At 44.1% G+C, this 26,306-nt stretch overlaps 1 protein-coding gene across 8 annotated transcripts in view; it reads right to left on the reverse strand.

Moving 5' to 3' along the window:
• Positions 1 to 26,306, reverse strand: part of zormin — a 37,566-nt gene that overhangs the window by 3,416 nt on the left and 7,844 nt on the right. The window contains exons 2-19 of one of the 8 annotated variants that reach the window (XM_065864838.2): positions 23,016 to 23,138; positions 21,646 to 22,953; positions 20,837 to 21,178; positions 19,359 to 19,535; positions 18,219 to 18,974; positions 17,572 to 17,643; positions 16,545 to 16,739; positions 14,708 to 16,133; positions 14,342 to 14,502; positions 11,100 to 12,891; positions 9,800 to 10,006; positions 9,142 to 9,326; positions 7,211 to 8,857; positions 5,362 to 6,811; positions 4,324 to 4,755; positions 3,497 to 3,579; positions 3,207 to 3,387; positions 2,252 to 2,598 (exon numbers count right to left, since the gene is read on the reverse strand). In XM_065864838.2, coding sequence (XP_065720910.2) covers positions 2,495 to 2,598; positions 3,207 to 3,387; positions 3,497 to 3,579; positions 4,324 to 4,755; positions 5,362 to 6,811; positions 7,211 to 8,857; positions 9,142 to 9,326; positions 9,800 to 10,006; positions 11,100 to 12,891; positions 14,342 to 14,502; positions 14,708 to 16,133; positions 16,545 to 16,739; positions 17,572 to 17,643; positions 18,219 to 18,974; positions 19,359 to 19,535; positions 20,837 to 21,178; positions 21,646 to 22,953; positions 23,016 to 23,138 — 10,641 coding nt within the window. In that variant the 3' untranslated portion in view covers positions 2,252 to 2,494. Of the gene's footprint in view, positions 1 to 2,251; positions 2,599 to 3,206; positions 3,388 to 3,496; positions 3,580 to 4,323; positions 4,756 to 5,361; positions 6,812 to 7,210; positions 8,858 to 9,141; positions 9,327 to 9,799; positions 10,007 to 11,099; positions 12,892 to 14,341; positions 14,503 to 14,707; positions 16,134 to 16,544; positions 16,740 to 17,571; positions 17,644 to 18,218; positions 18,975 to 19,358; positions 19,536 to 20,836; positions 21,179 to 21,645; positions 22,954 to 23,015; positions 23,139 to 26,306 lie in introns of those variants that run through there. The other 7 variants (XM_065864842.2, XM_017077668.4, XM_017077665.4 and 4 more) reach the window with 7 other exon arrangements.

Consider the following 26,306-nt stretch of genomic DNA (forward strand, 5'->3'; position numbering starts at 1 on the left):
GAAAAGACTCATCACAAAAAAATGTAGATGGGACACTTTGGTGGTCAAACTGTAGCCCATATTTTGGCACTCTGTGCCGAAAATCCAGGCGATTTAAAATCGTATTCGAAAAAGCGATGTTTGGCTTTGGGTATTGGAATCTGGTGAAATAACATTTACCATTTCGCGCTGGCAAAACATTTGCCACACGATACACAGATATTGTGTTTGCTCTAAAGCGAGTGAAATTTTGCGAATGTGCCAAGCAAAAAAAAGAAAGATTTTCTACGAAAAAGAAAAAAGAAATAGATATACTAAACAAAACGGACACGGCCCGAATATTTCGGATTCGCATTGGGGAACGCCACACGCGAAATGTTTTTCATATTTTTGCATCGAATTTATATTTTGACATAGTTTCATGATATATATCTCAGCGTTTTATCGGTGCGGGAAGCAATTTTATGAATCATTAAGGTGCAATATCGGGCCATATGCTCGCACTCAAAATCCGATTTCAATGAAATTACCACGCCGTTATATTTTCGTAAACGATGCACTAAGCACTGGCCATGATGCTGCAAATGACTCAGAGTACTTGCATTTGCCCTGTGAGTGGGATCTAATTTGTTTCTTGGACCGCTGCCTAATGACTAGAACACTTTGGCCAGGCACTAAGCACACACAATTAGAATTGGCAGATTGGCAGGCGGGGACCTTGAACCACCCACAAATCCCCAGCCAACCACTCGACCACCCACCCACCAGCGACTAATCATCGACAAAAGTGTGTCATATGTCCCAAAGTAAGTGGGAAAGTCAGGCCAAGAGATGTGCCAATAATCTGGGTTATGTTGAGGAATGTGTATCCCTTAAGAATAGGATTTAAATTTGAATTGTAGGTATAGTAAAATAGTCCCCTGTTTAAATATTTACTTTTGAGATACAAAAACAATTCATTTTCTTAAAGAAAAACTTATACATATTAAAAACTTAATTAAACTTTACCCAAAATGCATCCGCATTGATGATATGATGTTTAAAAAAATACATAAAATATGATTTGATTGATTATTTTTTTTACCACAAAATGTTGGATTATTAAAACTTAGATAAAACTGACATGATAACTTTTGACTTTAGAGGTTTAGAAAGTGTGAATACAAATAAATTAGCTAAATAATATTTCGATATCAAGAAAAACCCATATAAAGTTCACAAAACTGTTTCAATTTAATTGACCTCTTCTACCAAAAAAGTTTGTCTACTTTCAGTGATTTATTCTAGTAGTTTGGCAACTCTGCCGGTGATTTGGGTTCGGTGTCAGTGTCAAGGACTCTCTAAGGCCTACATACTGGGCATATGTGTACCCAATGCCTTGACAGCCGAGAGTGTTTACGTCTGGCCTGTCCGAGTTTCCTCGCTGCCCCTTTGTTTCTTGAAAATTGTTCGCATTTTGCGCGTTTTACTCGCCGTTGATTCTTGGCAAGCGATCGCCACAAAAAGAACATGCCAAGAAAATTAGATAAATAAACATTGCCGAAAGGCAAATAAATCATTTTTGAGCAGCAAAGCGAAACTTAGTCGAACCGTCAACCGCCCACCCACATTTTATTCCACACATATCCAAACATTTGTTCTACCGTTGCCTCTAAATTTTTTGAATCATTTTCTGACCTGATTTTGAAAGTAGTTTTTTGGCCTAGTTTAAATATTTATACGGCAATGAGTAATGAAAAGCAAATGACTGAAATTAATTGGTAGTCTTAGTGCTCAGCGTGAAAAATGGGACTTTAAAATTCTGTAATTCATTCAGAAAATTAAATTAAAAACTTTTCCCGAGAAAGCAAGAAAATGTGTGCTAAGAGAATCATTAATCTTGAGATCAAAGATAAACGAAATTAATGCCAAAACCAATCTGAAAAATATTTTTCAAAGATCTGAGGGATCGATTATAATGTAAACATACTATATGCACAAGGAGATTAATCAGTCATTTTTCAATATAGTTTTTAAGAAAATCTTAACCATATGGCTTTTATTTATAAATTTAAAACCCAATATTTTTTAAAATACCAAGATTAGCGATCGCTGGGCGCCATCTAGCGCCTTAACGACTCGAAAGCTTTTTCGAATAAGCGATTATAGCTTTTTCGAACAAAATGTCAGAAATTCCACATAGAGAGCGCCACTTATTAGCTTTTCACGATCAGCTGTGTACGGAAAAGCCGGAAAATGCATTAGGTAGGCCAAAAAAAACACACTTTCCTCCTTCGTTTTAATATTTGTTTATTTCATTTTCGACAAAAACACAAGTAATACTATAATCCTCTGTTGTATGCATGTATAATGGGTATTTTGGCCGAATGTTTTTCTAAAATTCCATCAGCCCAGAAAACAATAGGGTATAAAATAAGCGACGCAGGCACAGTGAATACATACACACAATAAGGCGAAACTTTGGCATTGAACAAATCATAAAGCAAATTATAATAATAGTTGCATTTAAACAAGCTTAGTATCTAAATCCGCGGTTTGTGCTCGAAACGGTCAAGTTTCCGCTGGTGGTGGCCGCTCCCAAAGGATTCATGGCGGTGCAGGCGTAGTTGCCGTTGTCGTCTGCCGGATCCCGAACCATTCCAAAGGATGCCGAGAATTCCAGGAGGAAACGAGGAAGAGAGAAGGTAGAACGATTAATGAGCTGCCCGATTTGGTTATACACAGTGCGAAATTTGGTGTACTAGTAAGGCCTAGATTATCTTGATTACATTTTATTGGTAGATATACTCGTATACCATACATACTTTACAATTAATTCAACTTTCAATTTAATTTTAAATTTTAAAGAATTTTTGAAAGCACTTCTTTGATAAACTTTTTTTTAAGTATTAATCTTATTAATACAAATCAAAGCTTTCTAGAAAATGTAATATATCTTAATAAATCATATCATTTAAGATAAGTATATATTTAAAAGACCAATAAAATACAATCCAATTACAAGTTTAATGTTTAGAATACTGGTTTAGGAAGATATTTTAAGTAATAAATAAAGATACTTCTAAAAACCATTAAATGAGATGAATAAGATGTACTTATTTTGGGAGACACATAAAGTAAATCCTTTTTTATCTATAAGTTTTTGTAACAATGAAAAGTCCTCCAATACAGCCCCCAATTTCGCACTGTGCAGATACTCGGTCGACCTGCCTGTCCGCAGTACTTACCCGGATAGGCCTGCGGCAGAGTCAGCCGGCACACGCCGTTCCGGTACTCGATGCAATGCCGGCTGCCCGGCTCCAAGTGACCGCCGTTGTGCGTCCAGTTGACCTGCGGCTGCGGATGCGCCTGCACAATGCACTCGAAGCGCGCCGTTCCGCCCACTCCGACTGCGATGTCTTTCAGCGGCTGTCCGAGGTGGAGATGGTGATGGAGATGGATCGGATCGGGGAGAGAATTACGGGTTTCAGTACTGGGGGTCGGACACGTGGTTCTTGGGTTAATGACTCGGGCTTACCGTTATGAATAATGGCTGCCTTTGTGCCAGCTCATCGCGACTCAGATGCGCATTGACGGGTTCCGTATTGGGCAGTTCCGGCACTGGAGTGGTGTGGGTAAAACCATTAGAATCTCTGGCTCAGCGTTTTCAAAGCGCATCCATTAGTGGGATTAGCACGCGGCAGGCACGGAACACAAACACTTAGAAGTACGTTTCACTTTAGGGTTTAAACACGAAGAACGCAAACAACAAACTGGTCATGCAAAAACAAGGCAGCGAGCTGGATTTTTCGGTTAGCATGCTTTTCGACTTTTGGGGTTATAACAACAAAAGGTCCTGCTTATTTACACACTAAATAGTACTGGCGATGACGATTTTTGGGGTTAATCACAAGGGCGAAAGACCACGAATGCCGCATATTGGCTCAAAAGACATAAACTTTCAACATCCATTTGGAACGTCTTTTTCAGACTTTATTCACTTGTACCTTTTAACTCTTTCTTTAATATTGGATATTTGTTATAAAATGGTATAACCTTTTCGGTCAATTTATAGGCAAGATATAAGCCCAATAAAAAGTATCAAAAGGTTAGTGAAAGCAATATACAAGTTCTCTCGGGACTTGATACTAATTGAGATTGTAGTTCAAGTTTTTTCATGAGCTGGGTTTCCAGTTTATATCTTTTGTGTTTTTTTGGTTTAATATACCAAGCGACAACCGTGATCACAACATAAACTTGTCCTAGACTAATTGACAACATCGATAGCGATTGTGATAGCGTAAGCCGTTCTGATTGATGGCTCTCATCTGGTGACAGCCTTCTGGACCTTGAGTGCTTCAATACCTGTGCGGATCATCTGATCCGGAGGCAGTCGAGGTGCCTGGGCATGGAGGCGATCCAGGTGGATATCGAGGTTGTGGCAACTGGGCAGGCTATAGCGTTTCTGGCTGTTGACTGCAGTTCGAGGGGCCATCGGCCTGGAAGTCGAATAGTTCCTGGCCTGACTCCTCCGCTGCACCTCGTTATCGGAACTGTATCCTTGAGCGGATCTCTCGTGCTGCACGGGAATCACCAGCTCATTTCCGGGCGGAAGTTTCAGTGGATAGGGAGAGTGACGTCCGTTTTGGATTGGCTGGGCATTTTGGCTCTTGCCACTGCTGTTCCACTGGCTACTGACGAATTTGTGACCCTCGCCGGGAAACAGGATGCCAAACTCATAGCCGAAGTCGTATTTGAAATATATTAAACCGGTATTGGGGTCGACGCATTTGGTTCCTGATTACAGTTTACAGACAAACATATACGATAAGGGTTTTTCTTGATGGCTTTGATTATTAGCGTTTTGATATAAAAGCTAACTTTAAATAACCCTGAGCTTATGAAGGCATTTTTATGTGTGACAAATAAAATGGTAACAAATCCTGGATGATAACGAACTGATCACAGATGAGAAACTTATAACTAAACATAAAAAATAAGGGTCTCGATTATACATAACTCATAAGATTAAACAAATTATAAATATTTACAAATAATAATTGGCGAATGGGTAAAGATTAGTACAGATCGAATTTGAACAATGAAAATAAAAGGTAGTTTAGATAATAATAATAAAGGATTAGTGTTGTATAAAATAACGAACTGTTCAATAAGATAATTTCAAATTAATTTATAATTCAACCTGATAAAAGTGATCTCAAGATGATAACGGATTAGTACTGGGTATGTCCGGTATGACAAACGAATGCAAATTTCTCAAACCAATTCAACCGAATTCTCAATTTTCAAATTTAAAATCTCAAAATACCAATTCAAGTGAGGGGAGCTGGCTCCAAATCTCTACTGCGGGCTTAGTGCGAGGATTGGATGGATTGGACTTACCATATTGGGAGACTCGCGATTCATCCCGGAAGGCCTGAGGTTGCTGGCTGCTGCCCTCGCTGGGAGCCCTCTTGAAACCCGGTCGGATGCCTATTCCATTCGATGCCGAGCTCCTTACATCCCTGCTTACTTCATCGACGAACTGATGGGACTTCTGGAGGAAGGTGGAGCCCATTCGTCGGCCCTGATTCTCGGCCTGCTGCTGGAGGGAACTGTAACCATATCGGGGCAAAGTTCCGGCCCTATCAATCTGATCCATGGACTGCTGCTGCTGTTGCTGTTGCTGTTGCTGCTGTTGCCTCATGGTGGAGTTCCTGTTCAGGGATTGAGTGCGATGCTGGGTGGTCACTGTACTTCCTCCGCGCTGCTCTTTCTTCAGGGTATTGATATCCACGTGGATTTTGCTGGGCATCTCGGGACCCCGATCGAATTCCATGGGTGATAGGACCCTCTCGTAGGTTCTTGGCAGGCTACAGGATCGACTGCCTCCTTGGGGCGGGGCCACTCGCCTGAAGCCCTTGGTCAAACCATCGCCATAGGGTGACCACAGAGGTTGGATGCGTGCTCCCTCAATCTCACTCTCGTAATCACTCTCCCGGAATTCCCCAGGCACAAACTTAGTGGGCGTGGCTGGAGGTGGCAGATGGGACTGCCTCGAGGGAGTACGACTTGTGGCGGGACTGTAGGGGAAGTGTTCCTGCACGATCTGCTGATCCCTCTGCTCCTGGGGACTATCAAAGTGGATTATCCTCTTGGTCTGCTGCATGTTCACCACACGCTGCGAACTCTCCGTGGACTCGTGCATCTGCATCACGTTCTTGGTCTCGGAGGCCACCTTGGCCAGGTGCATCGGAGCTCCAGCAACAGCATTGTAGTACATGGTCGGACGGGCGGTGGCCTGTGGTTGCTGCTGCTGTTGGGTGGCCGCTATGAACTTGGCCGCCACTGGTTTGGGCTTGAAAACAGGCTGACTTTGATGCTGGTTCTGCACGAACTTTGACTGCTTGGAGCTGCTCTCCGTCTTGATCTCATGGCGAATCTCCTTGCCAATCGGTTCGAACTTGGGCCTGGCATACTCCTGGGGAGAAGGCTCAAATTCCATGGGCGAGGGAGTAATCACCACCACCGGGGACTTGTGGCCATTGGTGGCTAGGTTTGTGCGCGGAGTGGGTGTGGGTGGGAAGACCACTCGATAGCCCTTGATCTCGGCATCGGATTCATTAGCCCGAGACACGGAACGGAAGCGTTCGTCAATCTCACTGCTGTAGTCACTAAACTCCGCCGCCGGGGTCTTCCTTTGGGCAGGAATTGGACTGGGATAGGTCACCACCTGCGGTGGTGGTGCTCCTGCCGTCGAGGAGAACTTGGTCTCCTTATGGGAGGAGCTGCTGCTGCTCTGCATGTTGTGGGAGTAGTTACTGGTCATACTCGAAGAGGTGTACTTGTAGTCCTAAAGAGATAATGCATAGTGTTATTAAAGTGTTACTTTGAATAAGGAAGACACAAAGGGAAATGTGAGTAAACGAACGGGTTTAGATATCAGGCAAATCAGTTAGGGTTAGAGGGTTGGGTAAATGAAGCATCAATCAAATGAACGAACAGGAGATCTTGTCACTTTAAGGTTTTAAGATTGAATGCTAAATGTTGATGATAATCAAGGAGCTTAGTGATTAATTGGTGAGTTTCTCTTGGGGCTTGGGTGTTAGCTAGTTAGCTAGTACGAACAATAACGACACAGAGGCTTTTTGCTGGTGTAAGGAGGAGCTTTCTTTTGAGCTCCCAGTGCTAGCAACAACGACATTGAACGACAACACAGATAGACACACAGAGAGAAAGATCTAATGCGAACCTTCGCCTCCTGGCTGCTAAAATTCGATTGAGATGGTGGCACCACCTGGGGTTGCACCTGTGGTTGTGGCTTCGGGGTAAAGTAAATATGTGCCGGTGGTTCGGGCTGCAACTTGGGCAATGCATTTCCCAACGAGGATGATGACTTGGTTTCGTAATAACTTGACTCCGACTTGCGATAGCTCGAATGCTCCTCTGTATCAGCCGTATATCCACTGGACTTAAAGGAAGTCTCCATGGAGGTTTGTTGGGGTTGATTGCGGATTCCGGGCTCCACGTCCGATTCACTGCCACTGTACTTGTACCGATCACTCTCGTAATCGCTTTCGTAGACTCCCAATCGGGTGGGTATAACAGGAGGGGGTGGTCTATAGGTGGTACCACCCAAGGGTTTGGGCTGTGCCGATGGTACAGTGGCTGGAGTCAAGGTGGGCACCGAGTGGGGCAGGACTTTACTGGGTCCCTGGATCAGGTTCTGTTCCAACTTATGTTCCATGCTCTCCACCAAGGATCGACGACGTGTCTCTTCCACCTTGGGAGCAAAGCAAATCTCTGGTGGTGTCCCTGGTTCCAGTTCCACATTAACCAAGTGAGTTGCAGGAGCTGTTGTAGCGGGTATGCTCTTCACTATCTGATTCACCAGGAAGGGTGCATTTAGCTCTTTCGTTGGCGTTGGTGTGGCCAGCTTGGAGATCACTGTTTTCTCTGACTTCTGCTCTACATCGCTGGTGTAACCAGTCACCCCAGTGGGTGTCCATAGCCTCGACATGGCCACTCCTTCGGCGGAGGGTTTGGGTGAGGGTGAGCGAGGATTCTGCTGGGCAGGAGTGGCCAACACTGCTGCAGGTCGCACAATTGGTTGTCCATACTCCACCTTCACCTCCTTGGTCGTTGTGGTTTCGTGCTGCACCGTCTGGAGACCTAGAGGTGGCGGGAAGACTGGTACACCACCCTGTGGTGGAGGTTCCTTGGGTTGCACCTCCGAAAGTATCTTGATCTTCTCGGTGATTAGTGGCACCTTTGGTTCGCTCCTTTCGGTTTTCGGCGAGTAACAGAACTCCGGGGCATCTCCTGGTATCAGGTTGAGAGTCCTTAGTTCCTCAGCCAGGGATTGCGCCTGCGGTTGTCTCACCACCGTCTCCAGGGGCTTGAAGGTCAGTGGGTTTGGTCGCTGGATGACGGTCTCCTCATCGATCTTCTTGAAGTAGTCAAACGAGGATGAGGTGGTGCTCGACTTGTGCTCGCTCTGCTCGTATCTGGTGCTCGTCAGCGTCTGCGGTGGTTGCTGCTGTTGGCCAAAGGTGGTGGCCACCACTGGTGTACAGGGTTTGGGTGGCACTGGTGGTGGGGCTTTGGTGGTGTTGACGGTGGGCTGTATCTGATCTGGCTGATCCATGCTGGCAGTGGCAGTGTTTGAGGTGATGGTGATAGTATCGTTTGTGGTTGGTGTCTTGGGACGCGAGGTCAGCTCCGGCAGATCCAGATAGTTCGATTTGTGCTCTAGACGCATGGTTGCCTCGGTGGTGCAACGATGCTCAGTGATCACTTTCGACTCGGACAAACCGTGGAGATCATTGGCACTGGTCACATCGGTCTGACTGCTCTGGAACGACTGTTGGTTTTCGCCGTTCTGACTTTGATTCTGATTCTAAATCGTTTTCAGTGTATTTTTGTGGGATGATGGAGTAGGTGGTGTGGTAAACCCGTGGAATGAGCAAAGCGAAACGAAAGAACGAACGACGTTGATATCATGAGAGGAGAAAATTCACAAAAGTTTGGTTTATTATATTGATCGATATTAAAGTATAAGTTAACAGAGTCGAAAAAGAAGAGATAGAATAGATCGGAGTAGATTGAAAGAGTTGTATAGGTGAATCGTGGAGGATAATGCATAGTAGTCGGTGGTTAGATATTGAGCACATGCACACTTACTTCGGTTTTGAAATCGCTGGATGGGACCACAGGAGCCACGGGACCCGTCTCATAGACAATGGTCTTGACCACCTCCTGCATGCGTTCCGGTGAGGGTTCCAGGATGGCACAGTCGGCGATGCTCTTGGCCTCGCCTCCTGCATTTGTGGCACGCACCATGTACTTGCCGGAATCCGAAGTTTGCGCTAAAAATAGGATAATTAATAAATTAGAGCATGTAAAATAAGTTAAATGTACTATTAAATGTTTTTTTATTTGTTTATGAAAGGCTAACAAATAGTTTCAATCGTCAGTTAGTTAGGATGTTGATATATGGCGATATTAAATTTATTTTTATATATTCTTTTATAATGTGCACGACTGCACTGCACAGATTTGCGCGTTGAAAGTAAAACAAGCAATTAAAACTTATATAAACATTTTTTAGGACCCAAAGACTTTGCATGAGATGTTTGCAAAAACATTTTAGTGGTGATGTTCGATAAAATAAACATTGCAAAAATGTGGGTTGAATAAACAAATTGCTTGTTTTGCCATTTGGCTGTCATTTTCTTTCTACTTCGCCAATCTCGAAAGAAAATTCGAAAGTAAAATTTCTAAATACCCAACATATGTGTATTCGAAATCGGAAGTTTAATATACAGAAGTTCATATTTACCCTTTTCGATTATAAGCCTGTAAGAGTTTCCTTGGGCCAGCAGGCGATGTTCAGAGATCCCAGCGTCCTTTAAGGGTTTATCGTCCTTCAGCCAGGTGACCGTGGGTTCGGGCAGCCCGGTGACCTCCACCTCCATGGTCAGCTTCTCGCCCTTCTTGCTGACCTGAGCCTGCAGTCGTCGGCCAAACACAGGCGGGAATATGGTCTCTATGTATTTCAAAGAAAAGAATACCAAACAATAAGCATTAACATATGTATGCCTTTGTGTGTCATTGCAACAGATTTCTTGCTAAATAATTTACTTGAACAGCCGTCCCAATAATCGGCCATAATGAATAATTCGTTTAGACACCCGACAGGCAGTAAAAATAATCTGAAACACACATTGCAGGCAGCAGCGACAAATCTGCAAACGGCCCGAGTAAATAAACGATCTCGGTCTTCAACGCGATTTACATAATAATAATTGCAGACATTATCCCACAGCCCCAGCCCCAATCCACAGCCATATCCACATCCCGTTCAACAACCACCCCCACGGCTGCCAGTGAATATTTATAAATTTTTGTAAGAAAATCTTTTGCATTGGCCAAGAGATTCTCCCTCACCCGGGCACATCAGCCAACAGAAAAGATTGAAATATAAACAAGAACAATATAGCCGAGAATCTTCATCATCATCCTCCAACAACCCCGTCGACGACCACTAAAAACTCATCAATATTCTGGGGAGCGTTCACGGCATTGACGTTTGAAGATCTATTGGCGCTCCGGTCCCCTCTACCCTCGACAATGACACTTTAATGCTCTCCGCTGATTGATGTGGACAGAACAAACGCCAACATATGATATAGGGTCTATAGCCAGGGGAACATGCGTATGCGGTTTTTTAGATTTGTGAACACTTTTTGCCAGGTTATTTAGTTCATTTAATTCTGGGAAATCGATTTCCTAAACAAAAGAGTTTGGGGTGGTCGTAATTGGATAGCTTAAATTAGGTCGCAGACAGCCTAACGTTGGGCGCCATTAAATAATTAACATTTAACATTTCCGTTTTTGCTAGACGTTTCTTAAGAACATTTTTAGAATGTGTTTGGAATAAATGGGTTAAGGTTTTTGAAGTAATAAAAGTATTTTGAGTCCGCCAACAAAATATTTCTCATTAACAGTAAGGTATAAAATTAAATGAACTGGAGATATTTTTAATAATCCTACTTCAATATTGAATTTAAAACTAAGCCGTTGGAGTCCTACCATTTAATATTTAGAATTCTCTTATGAATACCATATCGAATACTCACTTTTAACAACCAAATCCGCTGTGCTGGTGGACTGACCCACTGTATTGGAGGCAGTCACCGCATATCGTCCCGCATCTGCCACGCCCACCTGTTTGAGTTCAATGGTCACGCGATTGCACTTGTTGGAGATCTTGGTGTGGGCATCCTCGAACAGCTGACCTCCGTTCTTCTCCACCTTAATCTCGGGCGAGGGAAAGCCATCGTAAATGGCCTCCATGCTGACATCGGCACCTTGATCCACGATCTTTCCGCTGAGGGGAGTGGTGAACCTCGGAGCGATTTCCCTCCTGAGGCGAGTGGGTGAGTCTGGTATGGCCACGGTGGATTGCCCATTGGGTGCACTGGATTGGATGAAGCTGAAGGACTTCTGCTGCACACTGGGACTGCTCATCTCCTTGCTCTTGTGCAGCTCCTCGTAGTGGTGACTCTCCACGATCTCGGGTCTTTGCTGGCCAAGTTGCTTCAGGGATTGATCAATGTGGGCGGAGGAGTGGTGCACCTCGGTTTGCGGGGCATTTCCCTCATAGGAATTAACCTGCGAAGTGGAGGTGGTGGTAAAGGTTTGTTTCTTGATCGTCACCCTCGAAGATCCAGTATTGTGCTCCTGGCTCACTGTTTGAGCATCACTAGAGGCGGGCAGACCGCTTCCGAGGATATTTAAGAAGGCAACACAGGTGGCTTTTCCCGCCTCATTCTCCGCCACACAACTGATCTTGCCCACGGCATCGTGGGTTAACTTTTGGATGGTTAACACCTGACGTTCTCCACTTGTAGAGACCAGAAAATTGTGACCATGAACGGGTTGGTCGTTGAAGAACCAGTGGACCTTTGGTGTGGGCTTGCCCTTGACAATGCACTCGAACTTAATCACCTCATCGATTTCACCTTGTTTGTCGCTAAATAGTTCCTTAAATTCGGGACACTGATGACGATCTAAGATTTCCACTGAGGATTGACTACTCCTACGATTCTCGGGAGCATTCACGGATTTCACTATGAGATGCGAAAAGCACTTGGCATCTCCCGCTGGATTGGTGACCTTCACGGTATAAACACCCTTGTCATCGCAACTCACATTGTTCAGGATGAGTTTGAAGAGGCCTAGTTCCGAGTCGGATTGGGTGGTGATCCTTTGGTCTAACTGGAGTTCCTTATTGGTCAGGAACCACTGGGCAGTCAGAGGTTGATCACCACTGGCCTGAACTTCAAGGACTACCTGCTCACCCTCGTCAGCCAAAACATCAGAGAGAAGTCTTTCGAACTTGGGCAGGGCATCCTTGGGCAGGGATTGCCTCTCCGCCTGAGCCCGAGTGGCAGGTTCTGCCTGATTCAAAGGAGTGACCTTGAGTTCACAACTACTGGATGCTTCTCCCGCCGAGTTGATGGCCACCACTTTGTAGTGACCTGCGTCTTCTTGGTAGACCTCTTGGATAATCAGGGAACACCTGTCCCCTTGGAAAAGCAACTGAACATCGGCGGACTCCTTGACAGGTCGCTCGTTGTGATACCAGATCACCTCGGGCTCCGGCTGGCCCACAATCACGCAGTCCAGCCTCACGGGCTTGCCCTCGAATATGGAGACATCCTTGAGGGGCAGGTGGACGGCTGGCTTGATGGGCTCTATGTCGCTGGCCATCTCGGAATCGGAGGTCTCGTTGGGCAGGCGACCCTTCACTATCACGTTGCAACTGGTATAGGCCTCGCCAGCTAGGTTCTTGGCGCTCAGGACGTAGGATCCGGCGTCGTTGGGATAAGCCTGCGGGATTATCAGCGTTACGCGGCCGTATTCGTACTGAAAGTGCAGAGAGAAAATCACGAAAAGTCTAGTCAGTTTGGGTTTCGGAATTCACCACACCCCGAAAAACGATGGTGGATTTTGAATGCTTTCGGCTCGTTCTAGTTTTGTATGCTCTCTTTTTTTGCAATTAAATTTTCCTTCTTTTTTACACCGATTTAAATCTTATTTACGAGTGTGAGTGTCTATGTCTGCGGATGAGGCACATCCGGCGGTCTGGAGGGGCAAACCAAAAACACTTTGTTTATTTTCGCACAACAAATGATCTTTGTTTTGCCCCAAATTGCAGGAAGCACCTGAGTTCAGGTGTTCAACGCTTCAATGGAGAACAATCAAAGATATTTCTCCTCTAATTGAAATGGTTTAATTCATCAAATAAAAGTGAGATCATGTTGTATCAAACAAGCGACGACGGGGCAATTAAAAGTGCGGCCAATGAAATCATTTCTTAATTTTTTCATATTTTCTCCTGATTTCTTTTTTTGCCAAATGAAAATGAAAATCTGCAAATGTATATACGTAGATTTGTGTACACAATGTTGGCGCCCACAATAAACAAATTGCCTGGCCTGACTGTGGTGAATTGGATTCGCTATGGCCGCATGGCTTGTTGCACGGAGGAGCTGCCAAAAAATGCAGCTATTAGATATTATATGGCAAATAGCCGTCTGCCCAATTTATGCATCGCACTATCTGTCCGCGAAGTGCGTTGGCCTGTTTTCAAAACGATCGCCTTGAATTCTGTTTGACCAACGATCATAATTTTTCGGGAAAGAGGGGAAATGCGTGACTGACGTCAGTCAAATGATTTCTTTCGAATTATGGAACTACGAGATTGCTGAGTCTGAACCGCACAAGCAACGCCCACCGCAAAAAGTGTATAATTCTCTCTGGTTTTTCCAGCCAAAGATTTTCATGGGATATATACAAAGTTGCTGTGTATATGGAAATGGTCAGTCGCCAGACTGTTGGGGGAATTGTACTGGGTGGTATTTGTTTACCCTTCGCATGGGGAGAAAGTCGACGGAAATCTTTGGGGGTTTCCTTTCAAAAACCAAATTAAAATAACATATTTATGCTGATTTTTCTACTACATAGAGATTTTTTCAATAGTTTCAAAGTGGAAGCATAAAAAGCATGTTTTGCCAAATATTTGAACATTTTTTGTTTAATGGTTGAAACATTTCAGACGTTTGGCTAATTGCTTAATTCTTAACAACGATATGTCAACACTTTGTCTATTCTTTATAATTTACGCATCACAAAAGGGGACAAAATATTGACCAAAAATATAAAAAGCCAAATCATTCGCAGAAAATTTTATAAATAAATTTCTTGAATTACGATCTATCCGGAATTGTCAAATATATGCACTGAAAGATATTTCCAGCATAAAATATATTTTAAGATAATATTCACCTTCTAATTAAACAGACATCGAACTCACCTTGGAATCGCGGGGCTGGAAGGGTTTGCCGTTGTGCAGCCAATAGACTTCTGGCCTGGGAATTCCACTCACGATGGCCTCCAGTTTGATCTTCTGACCCACTCGAGCCATGGCATTTGAGAGGGGAACCTTGAAGCTGGGCAATTCAGTTGGCTCCAAAGCTGAAATTAGAGGAGCAATAAATTATATATATATTCCTTTATTCCATGATTTCGAAAAATTTAAATAAATTTGAATATATTCTAGCTATTAATACAGATCATAGTTTACATTATTATTCAATTTAAAATTTATGTTTGATTTAATAGGATTTGAACAAGAACCTTTCAAAAAATAAATGTTTTTATAAAAATGCGATCCACTTACGTTCCACAATGAGAGAAGCGGAACAATGTTCAATTCCCGCGGGATTCGAGGCGCTGCAAGTGTAGACCGCATCATCCTCCAAGAAGACCTCCTCGAACTTCAAAGTAGCTTCACCATTATTGTAGCTGATCACATAGTCCGGCGAATCATCGATGCACTTGTCGTTCTTGAACCACTGAACAGTGGGCAAAGGAACTCCGGCCACCACACAAGCGAACTGGAAGGAACTGCCCTCGGTGGCTTTGCCGCTCTCCAGGAACCTTAGGATCTTTGGGGGAACCAACTGGACTTCGGCAGCATTTTCCCGGACGGATAAAGTGGCGTTGGTATCGCAAGTTCCCACCAGATTCGAGGCACGGCAACTGAAACGGGCTGAGTCGGCGGCAAAAGTTTCCTCGATCACCAGCCTGCAGATTCCCTTATCGAAGGTGGTTTTATAATCGGTATTATTCTGGATGCTGATGCCATCCTTGAACCACTCAACGGAGGGCTCTGGAGTACCTGTGACCTCGCATTCAAGAACCAATCGATCTCCTTCGCGAGCAACTGCATCTTTCAAAGGACGAATGAAAAGCGGTGAGGCGTAGCGCAGTTCCGTGAAAATGGAGTTCACCTGGATGTCCTTGCGGATGTTTTCGGTCACCAGGCGCTGTTGATCCACCTGATCGCGAAGAGTCTGGAGCCTGGTGATCTCCTCCCGCTGGATGCGGGCCTCCTCTTCTCGCTTCGAACGGGACTCGTTTTCTCTTCGGAATCTTTCCTCCTCCTCTCTGCGGATACGGATCTCCTCATCCCTCTTGTTCTGCAGGCGCACTTCCTCTTCCCGGCGAGCAATCTCCCTGAGGGATTGGATCCGTAACTCCTCCTCCCTGGCAGCCTGCTCCCTGGCCAGTTGCTCTCGCGTGGCCTGCTCCCGAATGGCCTGCAACCTGGACTCCTCTTCCCGGACAGCCTGCTCCCTAAGAGCCAACTCCCTGGCCGCCAGTTCCCTTTGAGCCTGCTCGATGGCCGCCTGCTGGCGCTGGTTCTCCAGGCGGGACTGCTCCTCCCTGAACAACCTCTCCTTGGCCTCCGCCTCCCGCAGAGCCTTCTCCCTTTCAGCCTGCTCCCGGGCCTCCCGTTCCCTCTGCTCCTTCTGGCGCTGCTCCTGCTTCAGCCGCTCCTGCACCACATTGATGTCCATCTTCAGCTTGATGAAGGACTGGAAGATGTTCATCACATCGTTGTACAGGGACGAGACCTTGTTCATGTCGTGGGCACATTGCGAGGCACTATCCAACTTGGAGCGCAGGGCAGCCTCCCTGCTGGTCACATAGTTCTCGATATCATTCACCAAGTTGCCGGCCTCCACGGAATCGCGGAGGTAGGGAACCTTGTTGGAGACGCTGGTGTAGAAGTAGCTAATCTCACGGTACTCCGCGTCGATCTGGGGAATGTTAATGGGTTATTAGTATTTAAGGAACATTTTTGGATTCTTAGAGTTAGATAATGAGTTATATATATACTTTTTAAGACGTTGATAATAAGTACGAATTATTAAAATACAGTAAATGAAAAAATCATTAAAAACGTTTTTACGTTTTAAAAAAATACAAAATATAACAAAACAAAAAATCAGTAACCACATTTTTAGTACTGAAGATGTACTGCTTTTATTAGAAAATACTTTTAAACCCGAACAAATTTTAGGAACAAATTGTAAACTGTTTTTATGTCTTGAATTTTAAACACAGAAAATGTAAATGTTACTCAACAAAATCGTAAAAGCTTTGTGAATGAAAAGTCTCCTACTTACAATCCCTCTTAAAACATAATTTATGGGACTTTAATAACCCACCTTTTCGACCACCTCGAAGAACTCGGTTGCCTGGTTGAGGCTCTTTCGTTTCTGCTTCACCTGATCCTTGAAGCCCTGCCACTTGTCGTTGAGTTTGCGCAGTTCGTCCTTGACGTACCGCTCGCTCTCGGGATTGCTTATCAAAAGCTGCTGGCTCGTGGACTCCGTAAACTTCTCGATCCGCTTCTCGAGCAGCTATACGATGTGGGTGGAACGGAAAAGAGACGTGGTAATCTTTAGAGACAGCCAACAAATATACATATATCGCCAGCAAATTAACCCATTAGGCAGCAACTAAAACGCAGTGTGTCTAGGCAGAATGCAGTCAAGCGGGAATATATTCTTGTACACAGAACAAAAATCGTAGGGGCTTTCTGAATGATAAATAAGGTGTTTATGACTTGCAAAATATGAATGAAAATTAGGATTTCTTCTTTGTATCTTTTATAAAGGAGCATATTTATATTTTAATGACAAAATATAATACGGATAACTGATTAAAAACGATCTTATATTTTTTCTCCGTGCATATCCATCTCCACCCGCTTTTTGGCTTAGCTGGTCATAAAAATCGGAACGCCAGAAGCAATTTATAACAGCAAATGCCCAACAGCAAATAGAAGTGCATTAAAAAGCGGTCTGAATGTGTTTCTGTTTCGGTTTGCTGTATCCGTATCTCTGAGTAGTATTTCATGTATTCGGCCCAGAGTTTTTAATTACAAACTAACGACAGCTGCCGCTGTCTGTCTAAATCGCCCATCGTCCGCCGTTGACAGCGACAACATTTTGAAAGTTGCGATATTTTCGAAATGTCATCCCGGCAGTGCGTCGTTTCGTTTCCCATTTGGAAATTTGATGAATGTTCTGGGGCTGCCAGTTGGATGTAGTGTTTGGATGTGACCACCCAAAAGGGTAAGCGGGAAGTGATGCAAAAATATAAAGACCATGCAGGGATCGATCCGGTCTCTATCTATATATCTACTCTATGGATGTGGTCTATGGTCTATATATCCATGACTGTGGCTACCTCGATCGTGTGGGCTGTTTGGCCCCAGCGTCGCTGATGGCGCGTTGATTTCAATTGCCTGGGCATTGAACACTAGAATGGGATTAGATCATTCAATAATTTTAAACCCATCAAATGTCGACGCTAAATCTATCAGGAGAAATCTGTTCTGCGTCGTGTGGTGTCATCATTAAAGAAAATATGTAAATTTGCTCTCGAATAAAATATTTTGCATATGGCAAATAAATTATTAGTTTATGAGTTGTAGCAGATTGTATCGATATATAAGACAATACAGCTATGATATAAGGTCAAATATTCCTAGAGTAATAATGTACTTTGGGTCCTGGGATATAAATACTCCATTTAAAATATATATCTTTTATATCTATAGTCCAGTAGTGTTTCTATTAATTAACTATAGAGTTTCTAACGTTTTAGCACTTCCGTTCAGGTGTTATTTATTTCCTAGCTCATCTAAGTTTTATCTAGAAAACAAATAGTTCTGCTTTAGATTCCAGTCACTGTCAATCGACAATCCACAGATTCCCTGCATTGCATCGCTTCGTGGCCAAATGTTTACCCAATTTAAATAAATAGTGCCGTGATCGCCCGATGCGAGCGGTCCTAACCCACCTCAATAGACCGATCGGCGGGAGTTCACTCACCTCTATGGTCCGTTCAAAGTACTCGAACGCCAGCGACGTGGTCTTGGCCGCCGCCAGACTGTCGACGCTCTGGTTGTTGATCTCGTGCAGCTGCTGGCTCACGCTGTCCAGGCTGCGATCGATGTCCTCCAGGTCGGAGCGGAACTGCTCGATCTTCTCCAGGCGCTCCAGCGACGACATGCGGGCACTGCTGTTCGACTCGAAGTGCAGGCGCAGGTTCTCGAGCAGCTTCAGAATGCGATCGGTGTCGATTTCGCGGGCTCCCGGCGGTTCCAGTACTCGCACCCGATCGATCAGCAGTTCGGATTGTGTGATTAGCGATCTAAATTTATCCATGCACTGATCGCGGAATTTCTCGTGCTCCGCTATGCTGCGATCTGCGCCGGAAGTGGGTTCCTTCTGCTGCCTGGCGAAGTAGTCGTCGATCTCGCGGCGCAGCTGCACTATATTCTCCAGAAACTGCACCACGCTCTCGACCAGAGTGCGGTAGTCGTACTTGATGCCATCCAGCTTGGCCTTCAGCATGCGCAGGTTGTTGATCACCTGCTCGATCTTGGCCAGCGACGGCTGATCCTTCGTCTGGATGCTGAGAGTTGTCTGGATGCGCTGCTGGATCTCATCCTGGGCCCTCTCGATGTCCTGGGTCACGTGGGTCAGCTTCTCGCGGGTGCTGATCAGCAGCTGCTTGGAGTCCACGCTCTGGGAGGTGAATACGGGATATAACTGGGTGTCCACCTGTGTGCTCTTGGCCACGGTCTAGAAAGGGGGTCCAATTAATAAAGGATTATTGGAGGTTCAAGTACTATCTTCAAAGTTATATCTTTATGTTTATCAGTATCCTTATTTAAAATAAGGAAATGGGTCTATATGTACAAATACCCAAGTATTTCTTATAGAGCTGAAACACTCTACTAATTAATTGAAAACTCCTTTGATCTAAAGTCTTTAAAGCTGAGACAATCCATAAATCTAAAATCTCTCAGAATCTAATTGGCATATGTCTGTACTTGAAATTCGCTCAAAATGCATTTCAAACAAACCTCTTCAAGGAAATGCGAAAATCTAAATATATTTGTATTTTACTCTATAAGATCCCGACCAGACGCAATTAAATTCAGAGATCCCGATGCCCGCACTCACCTCCTCGTTGTCGCTCATGACTTTCTCGAGTAGGTATTCGACTTCTCGCTTCTCCGCAATGCTCGTTGTCCAATTCTCCAAACTGCTCGTCACGTCGACCTGCCGCTTACTGAAGTCGTTCAGCGTCTCTTGCACCGCCTGTGCCGAGGATTTGGTCTCGAGATATGGATCCACAATCTGCGCAGCGCGCCGTTAAAAATAGCATGGAAAATAGATGATTTTTATTTTTATTTCCATTTGATTTTGGTCGTCTTTTGCTGTATTTTAGTTCGGTTTTTTCTGCTGTGTCGCGCGAGCAAGGAAGGGAATTATTTTCCGAGAAAAGGCGGCGCGTGGCACGCTTTTGTGACTGACTGTGGCCAGGGTCTGCTGCCTTCTGCCACTTCTATTCGAGTCCAGGCCAGGCAGATCCGACCGACCCGACCAGCCAGCCACATACAACCTATCTATAGCCCGGCAGCGCAAATTGCTTTCTTTATTTATGGACTCAACTCGAGTCGAGCCAACAACTCTCGACGCACAAAACTCGCAGCAGAATCTCCGCGAAGAGCAAAATTTCTAATTTCAAAAATTTCTTTTGCGCCTGTTTGGCCGCATCTTCCCGGTTTTATGTTCACGTATGGGGCGAAATGACGTTGTCGTTTTGAGTACATGTTTATGGCTAACCAAATCATATTGTTTATAATTTATAGGCCCAGAGCGGGCTGGCGAAAAAAAAGGAGTGCTGGGAGTTGAAAACTGGAATACACTTGCGATTTTAAATCCTTTCTTTCAAAGAAATTCTTAAACAAGTCTCTAAACTAACGGAAATACCTCGTAATTTGAAATCACTTATAAATCTGTCCAAAAGTATGCAATGTAAAAATAAAAGTGGATCCAAAAAGAATCCATCGTAGTTACGTACTCTAAATATATCGTTGCATACTTTTAGGTATTTTTTGCAATTGTTTTCAAATCACTAGGAATATCTCTAAAATGTTTGTATTTTGCATTAAAATAAATTGAAGAGAATATAATTAGCGAAGAGTCACTTGTAATTAGACACATTTAAATGTGATTCTTCAACTTTTTTGAGGCATTTATCATTTTGCATATGACTAAATAGTCCCTAAATCGTCTGAAAAAATGGGAAAGCCAAATAAAACATTTTTTTAAGTGTATATCCCAGTTCTCCAACACCCACCCTTAGCCAGAATGCCCTATCTGGCCAAACTTTTTCGCGATTGCTTGTGCGGCGTCAGCAAAATGCTTCTGGGAGCTGATGGACAGCGTGCAAATGCGCCAGCTGTCAGCAGTTAGTTGTTCCAAAAGCAAAGTTTGCGAGCATAGATGAAGCATAAACATGGTGCAGCATGCATAACCAAACAGTGCCGCCCTGACATTAGAGAATTCCTCAAAACTTAGATTAAATAACTTATGTATGGAACTAGCTAGCGGGAAGTATGGTGGTACAAGTAGTTCGCTCCCCCGATACAGACTTTCAAGTTGATGAATCGCTGTCCTCGGGACTTCAGTTCGCCGAAGGTGGCCGCAATGCCCGTCCAAGTGGCCTGGAGGAATTGCAGCTTGTGCTCGTCGGGAGTTTGCTGCAGTTGGCGCTGCATGTTGTCCAGCTGGCTGGAGAACTCGTTGGCCAGCTCAAAGAAGTCAATCAGCAGGGATACATAATCCACTCGCTTGAGAACCAGATCCTTCAGTTCGATCCAGTGCTTGTGCAGCGACTCCGCCTTTGAGTCCACATCGTAGCGCTCTTGGGGACTCAGGGACTCCAGATGGACCTTGATGGATTCCAGCAGCAGGTTGATCAGCTCGCCTTTTATCTAAGGGGTAAACAAGGGTATCGTTGACATTAACTTCGAAATCACCTTTGATATTTGCATATACTTCTTAATAATGTAAGATTTATCAAACATTTATTAATTTCGTTAGGAATGGAAGCCATAGAGTAGTAAATGTATATTATAGGAAGCGCGGACTCACCTGAATCGAAGAACATATGTAAAGAAATTCTTTATAACGCATTTTGGTGATATAATTTGTATACCAGACATTTTTGTATAAAGATTTTCCTTTCATAGGTAGTTTGATTCAAGCCTTAAGTAACAAAAGTATTGCATTTATTGGCATGTAACTTTTTTGGCGTTATTTTATCCAATATTGAAATGATTGTTAGAGGCGTTACTTTATCTATTTTAAAATATTTGCTTATGCAAATAAATGACTTTTACTATCTCTACCATCCCTGCGTTATTTAATATTTTTGTAAGGATAATTTAGACCCACACACCTCGAGATCCTGCATGAGTTCGTGGTGCTGTAACAGGAACTGCTTGGCCTGCTGGAGATTTCTCCCCATGTCCACGCTCTGCTGAAGTTGCAGTTGGCCGGAAGCTCTTAGCCAGGCCAAAAGCTCGTTGTGATGGGTGAGGAATTCACTCAAGGCCCGCTGCACCTTCTGCTGATCCTCGCTACTGTTGGCGCAGATCCCCTGGATATATACCTTCCGGTTCTCCAGCTCATCCAGAACTCTCTTCACTCCCAGAGTCTCCGGCTGAGTCCTGCCCACTTCGTCGAGGATGCCGTAACCCAAGCGCAGAGGTTCCTCGGTGAAACTGCGGACATCTCGATCCACCTTGGAATACATGGCATAGCTCTCCGGGGAATGAGGTGGCAGTTTCACGCTTGTGAGCTCCAGTTCCAGTTTCTCCAGGACACTCAAAGTGTGCTCGGCCTTGGCGAAGAATTCCCGGGATTGATGCAGCCAGTGTTCCCGCTGATCCACCAGATCTAGGTGTTCCGTGCAGCCACTCAATACAGCATAGGCACGAGCACATGCCTCGTCCTCGGTGAAGTGACCAGCGGACTGAACCTTTTCCTTGGCCCGAGTGATCTTGAGAGCTCGATCCCGGAGGATCAGAGCCTGTTGCTTCCACTCCCTGTACTTGGTGAGCATTTCATTGGCCGTGTGCTCACATTCACCCAAACTGTACATGGTGTTCAGCTCCATCCTGGCCTGTTGGAGAGCTGCCTCCAGATCGACCAGCTCCCTACCCAGCAAAGCCAGTGCCAGGCACTGTTCCATCTGGGTCTTTCTCGTCTGCCAGGCCAGTTCCAGGGAGTTCCTCCGATCGTGCAGGGCCTCCAGCCACTGCTGAACCTGGTGAACCGCCCTCGTGGCATCTCGTTTGATGTGCTCCGGTCTTGTGTCCAGGGTCTCCAGCTTCTCCAGCTCCTCCAGCTGGGCCAGCAGTTCGTTGCCATCCTTGAGAGCGGCCATCACTCCGGTGAGCATGTCTATCCTCAGTTGCTTGAATCTGTTGAGGAACTCCTGGACACGTGGCACGTCCGGCGGATGGAGGGTCTCTTCGCAGGCCAATTCCAGTTGGTCCATTTTTCGGAAGCACTGCGTCATCTTGTCGTGGAACTGTGTGCAGAGGATTAGGAGGTGCTGACGGTCCTGTAGGAGGTTCAGGATGTCCTGCCAGATAATGTTCAAGGTGTCGGCCATGGCATTGACCAGTTCGGAGCTGATCCGCTTGCTGGCCAGCAGCTTGTCTGCTTTCTGCACGAACTCATCCATGGGTCCCGGCAGGCTCTGAAAAATGGAATTTTACAGGGTATTAAAGTTGTTGCTTTTTGAAGATTGCATGGACTCACCTGTAGATTGCGCAGGGTCTCATCGTGCTCCCTTTGCATGCGCACCGATTCATCCAGGTTCTCGCCAAGAGCTGTGATCTTTGGCTCCAGTTCCACCACTTTGATGTAGATCTTCTCCGGACTCTGAAAGATTTAAGGATTTTATTATAGGATGATGGATGTTTGAGTTTTTAAAGATGATTACTCAGTGATGTGATAATATAGGGGTTTTTTAGGAAAATGAATACTTTTAAACGATCTTTTATTCGTTTATCCCACAATTTATTTTCAATTCGGTACTGTGGTACGCATTTCTAATATTGTAAGTAACAGAAGTTAAGAATTCCTTAGCTTTTAACTATCACACATTCGGTTGAAGATCTATTTGATATTTTTACTTTCCCCCACAATTTCACTTAAATGCTTTTACCATCAAACAATATATATTTTCCTTGTAAGTACTAACAGCAAGATCGATTAGTTACTGAATATTTCTAGATCACCCACATTCCGTTTCGTTATTTTCGCATTTCCCAGGGATATCACATAGGACCCGAGCAATTCGAAGAGTTTCTCCCACAAGGGTCCGCGGCATTCCTCGGCCTGTCCCCAAATCCGTTCCAGTCACGTTCCTCCTGGGCTGCCGAGTTCCTGGGATCCCAGCGGCTGGCTGCATTCCCATTCATGCGGCTCGCAGTTGACATCGGAGGCCAGGAGAGACGTGTGCGATGATCTCGAGCGGCGGGGGAACAGCAAACCTGCTCCCGAACCACAATATCTAGCTTCTAATTTTGGTAGCACCACCAGAAGCTGCCTCCGAAGAAGCCGAAGTAGCAGAAGTAGCAGAAGTGGCACCACAACCTCAGCTCTGTTTGATTGCAATGAAGGTCAGCATCGGCTGTTTATGGTAATGGCATCCGTTAGCTTTTCCTGTTGGGATGAGCATGTGTCGATGGAGCTGGAGCTGGAGGCGAGGAAAAGTGCCACATGCCAAGGCGAACCATGGAGAACTCTGCAGTCTGATGGTTCACAAACGGCTTCTTCTTGGTTGCCACTGGTTGGGTTTTATGTTTAGGGAAAGCTGCGTGGGCGTTAATTTGTTGAACGAAAATGTTTTGGGCAAGGTACAGTCGAACCTCGGTAAATGGAAAGGCCCTTATTGTAAAGTTACCGAAGAAATAAGATCGATAAAAGCTTATATCCACCATTAGGAGCCCAAAGCTGCTGTAATATATTATAAAGTTGAAATTATAAAAAGCTCTCCAACTGCATCTATATACTAATAAATCCTTTATTGTCACTTCTTTTTTTATTCTATATACCCCAAAGTAGTTCTTGACGCAGAAGTTTCACTGTAGATTTCCAATTTAGTAGCTCCAAGGGTTTCGAGCCAGATCTGCGACTACCATTAATCAATTACAATATAAATTAATAACCCGGCTATTAAATAAAATTGTGTGCCCCACTGGCGGCGATGTAAAGCGATAAAAAAACCAGTCGAAGTCACTGACTCAATGCGACGTGAGTGAGTTTTCAATACACATGTGTGCATACGCCAATGATTCTCGAAAATCTGAATAAATTTTAAAGTGTAACGGGCTGCGGGAGTGGGGAGTAATCACGTCGCCTAACTGAAATATGAACCATAAATGGCATGACATCACTATAAACAGGCCGACCATAACTAAGCTTATGTACATACGTATATAGCATAAAATAAACCATTATGCATATGGACGGGCGCCTCACTATTTCCCCTCCCCACGAACATACGTCACTCATTGCGAAATTGAATCGTATTTCAAGTGGCTCACAAGCACGCACCGAGCCGTTAAGATTCGTAATATGCATTTGGACATTTAGAAGCGTCTTCGCTTGGCATTAGTGTGGAGGTCCGAATGGCGGAAGTACTCCAAGATCGTGGCCAAGTGGGAGTGGGAGGATTTGTGTTCGCTTCATACCCCACTCCAACCCAAAGACCCGACAAAGACGACGATGATATAATGCCAAAAGCCCCATCGGCGGTTCAAAAACAATAACACCCAGGCAAGGAATGCAGGGTGAGAAAGATGAACATTGAAATACCCTTGCCTATATAATACTTACAATCATAGTAATACAAAACTAAACAAGTGTATTTAAATTATATAGAACACCTACATAATTTTAACCATTGTCACAGGCTTTATCAAAATATAGTAATCACACCTTGACAATATTTATAAAACATTATAATGATCATAGTTTTTCCATATTTTACAGAGTGTATTATAACATGTTGATCTCAAAGTATAATCAATACTGTCTTCTCTATATTTAGACCACCTTCCCTGAATTTCATTGCATATCTTATAATTTCCTAAACTAAAGTACATAACAATTCCAGATCTTATAATTTAATGATCTTGAAGGAAATATCAAATATGGTAGTTCAATGTATATCATTTCATTTTCTGAACAACTTCCTAACTTAACAATATTTCATTAAACGAATGATAATTTCTGCATATCTAATGCTCTAATTGCTGGAATATTACAATACCCTTTTGAAGGGTAGAATGAGATCTACCAAAGCCGGATAGAATGATCTGCAGGAGATGGACGACGAAGAGGGGCTACAATCGTCCACTTTGAGGCGCTTAGCGTGAAACACGTTTTTGGCTTTTAAATTAATACTTTGCGGCAGCGGATAGAACACGATTTCGATATGAAATTACCTCGATGCTGTGGCCGTTGTTGTTTTTGCTGCTGTTATCGTTTTGTGTGAAATCATTGCGCATTTTTATAGAGCGCCGGACTGAACCGCTCTTTCATTACGGCCATTGGCTACGTATACGTAATCCCGAATAACGATCGCCGATTTAATTGGGAATCGCAGCTTGCGGAGGCGTTGGCTTGTGTTACCTGATTTATTTTACCAGATTGCCAGATGAAAGGTGTTGTTATAGCATCCTTTTCAAGATAAATTACATAAAATGTTGGAGTTTGCTAACAAATTGCTTAAGAACTTTATTCTAGGATGACAAGTTAATCATAAGAGTTTGAATGAGACTTACAAGATAAATTGAAAATATTATAAGAACTAAGAAACTGTTCATGAATCATCCTATACCATAAATCCTATTTTTCTTACAAAATTGTATGCTAAATTTATCAATCTCTTTTTTCCTATTTACATTCTAATCGAAAAATTTGGTTCACTTTTTTCGAAAAGTTCACCAGCCAGCCTTGACCCAAAATCCAAATCCACTCATCTGCCCATTAATATTCAATTTAGGTACATTTTCGCATCACATGTTTGTCTTTTTGCGA

Source organism: Drosophila suzukii, chromosome 3 (assembly GCF_043229965.1).
Source record: "Drosophila suzukii chromosome 3, CBGP_Dsuzu_IsoJpt1.0, whole genome shotgun sequence".
In the NCBI taxonomy this organism is placed as follows: domain Eukaryota; kingdom Metazoa; phylum Arthropoda; class Insecta; order Diptera; family Drosophilidae; genus Drosophila; species Drosophila suzukii.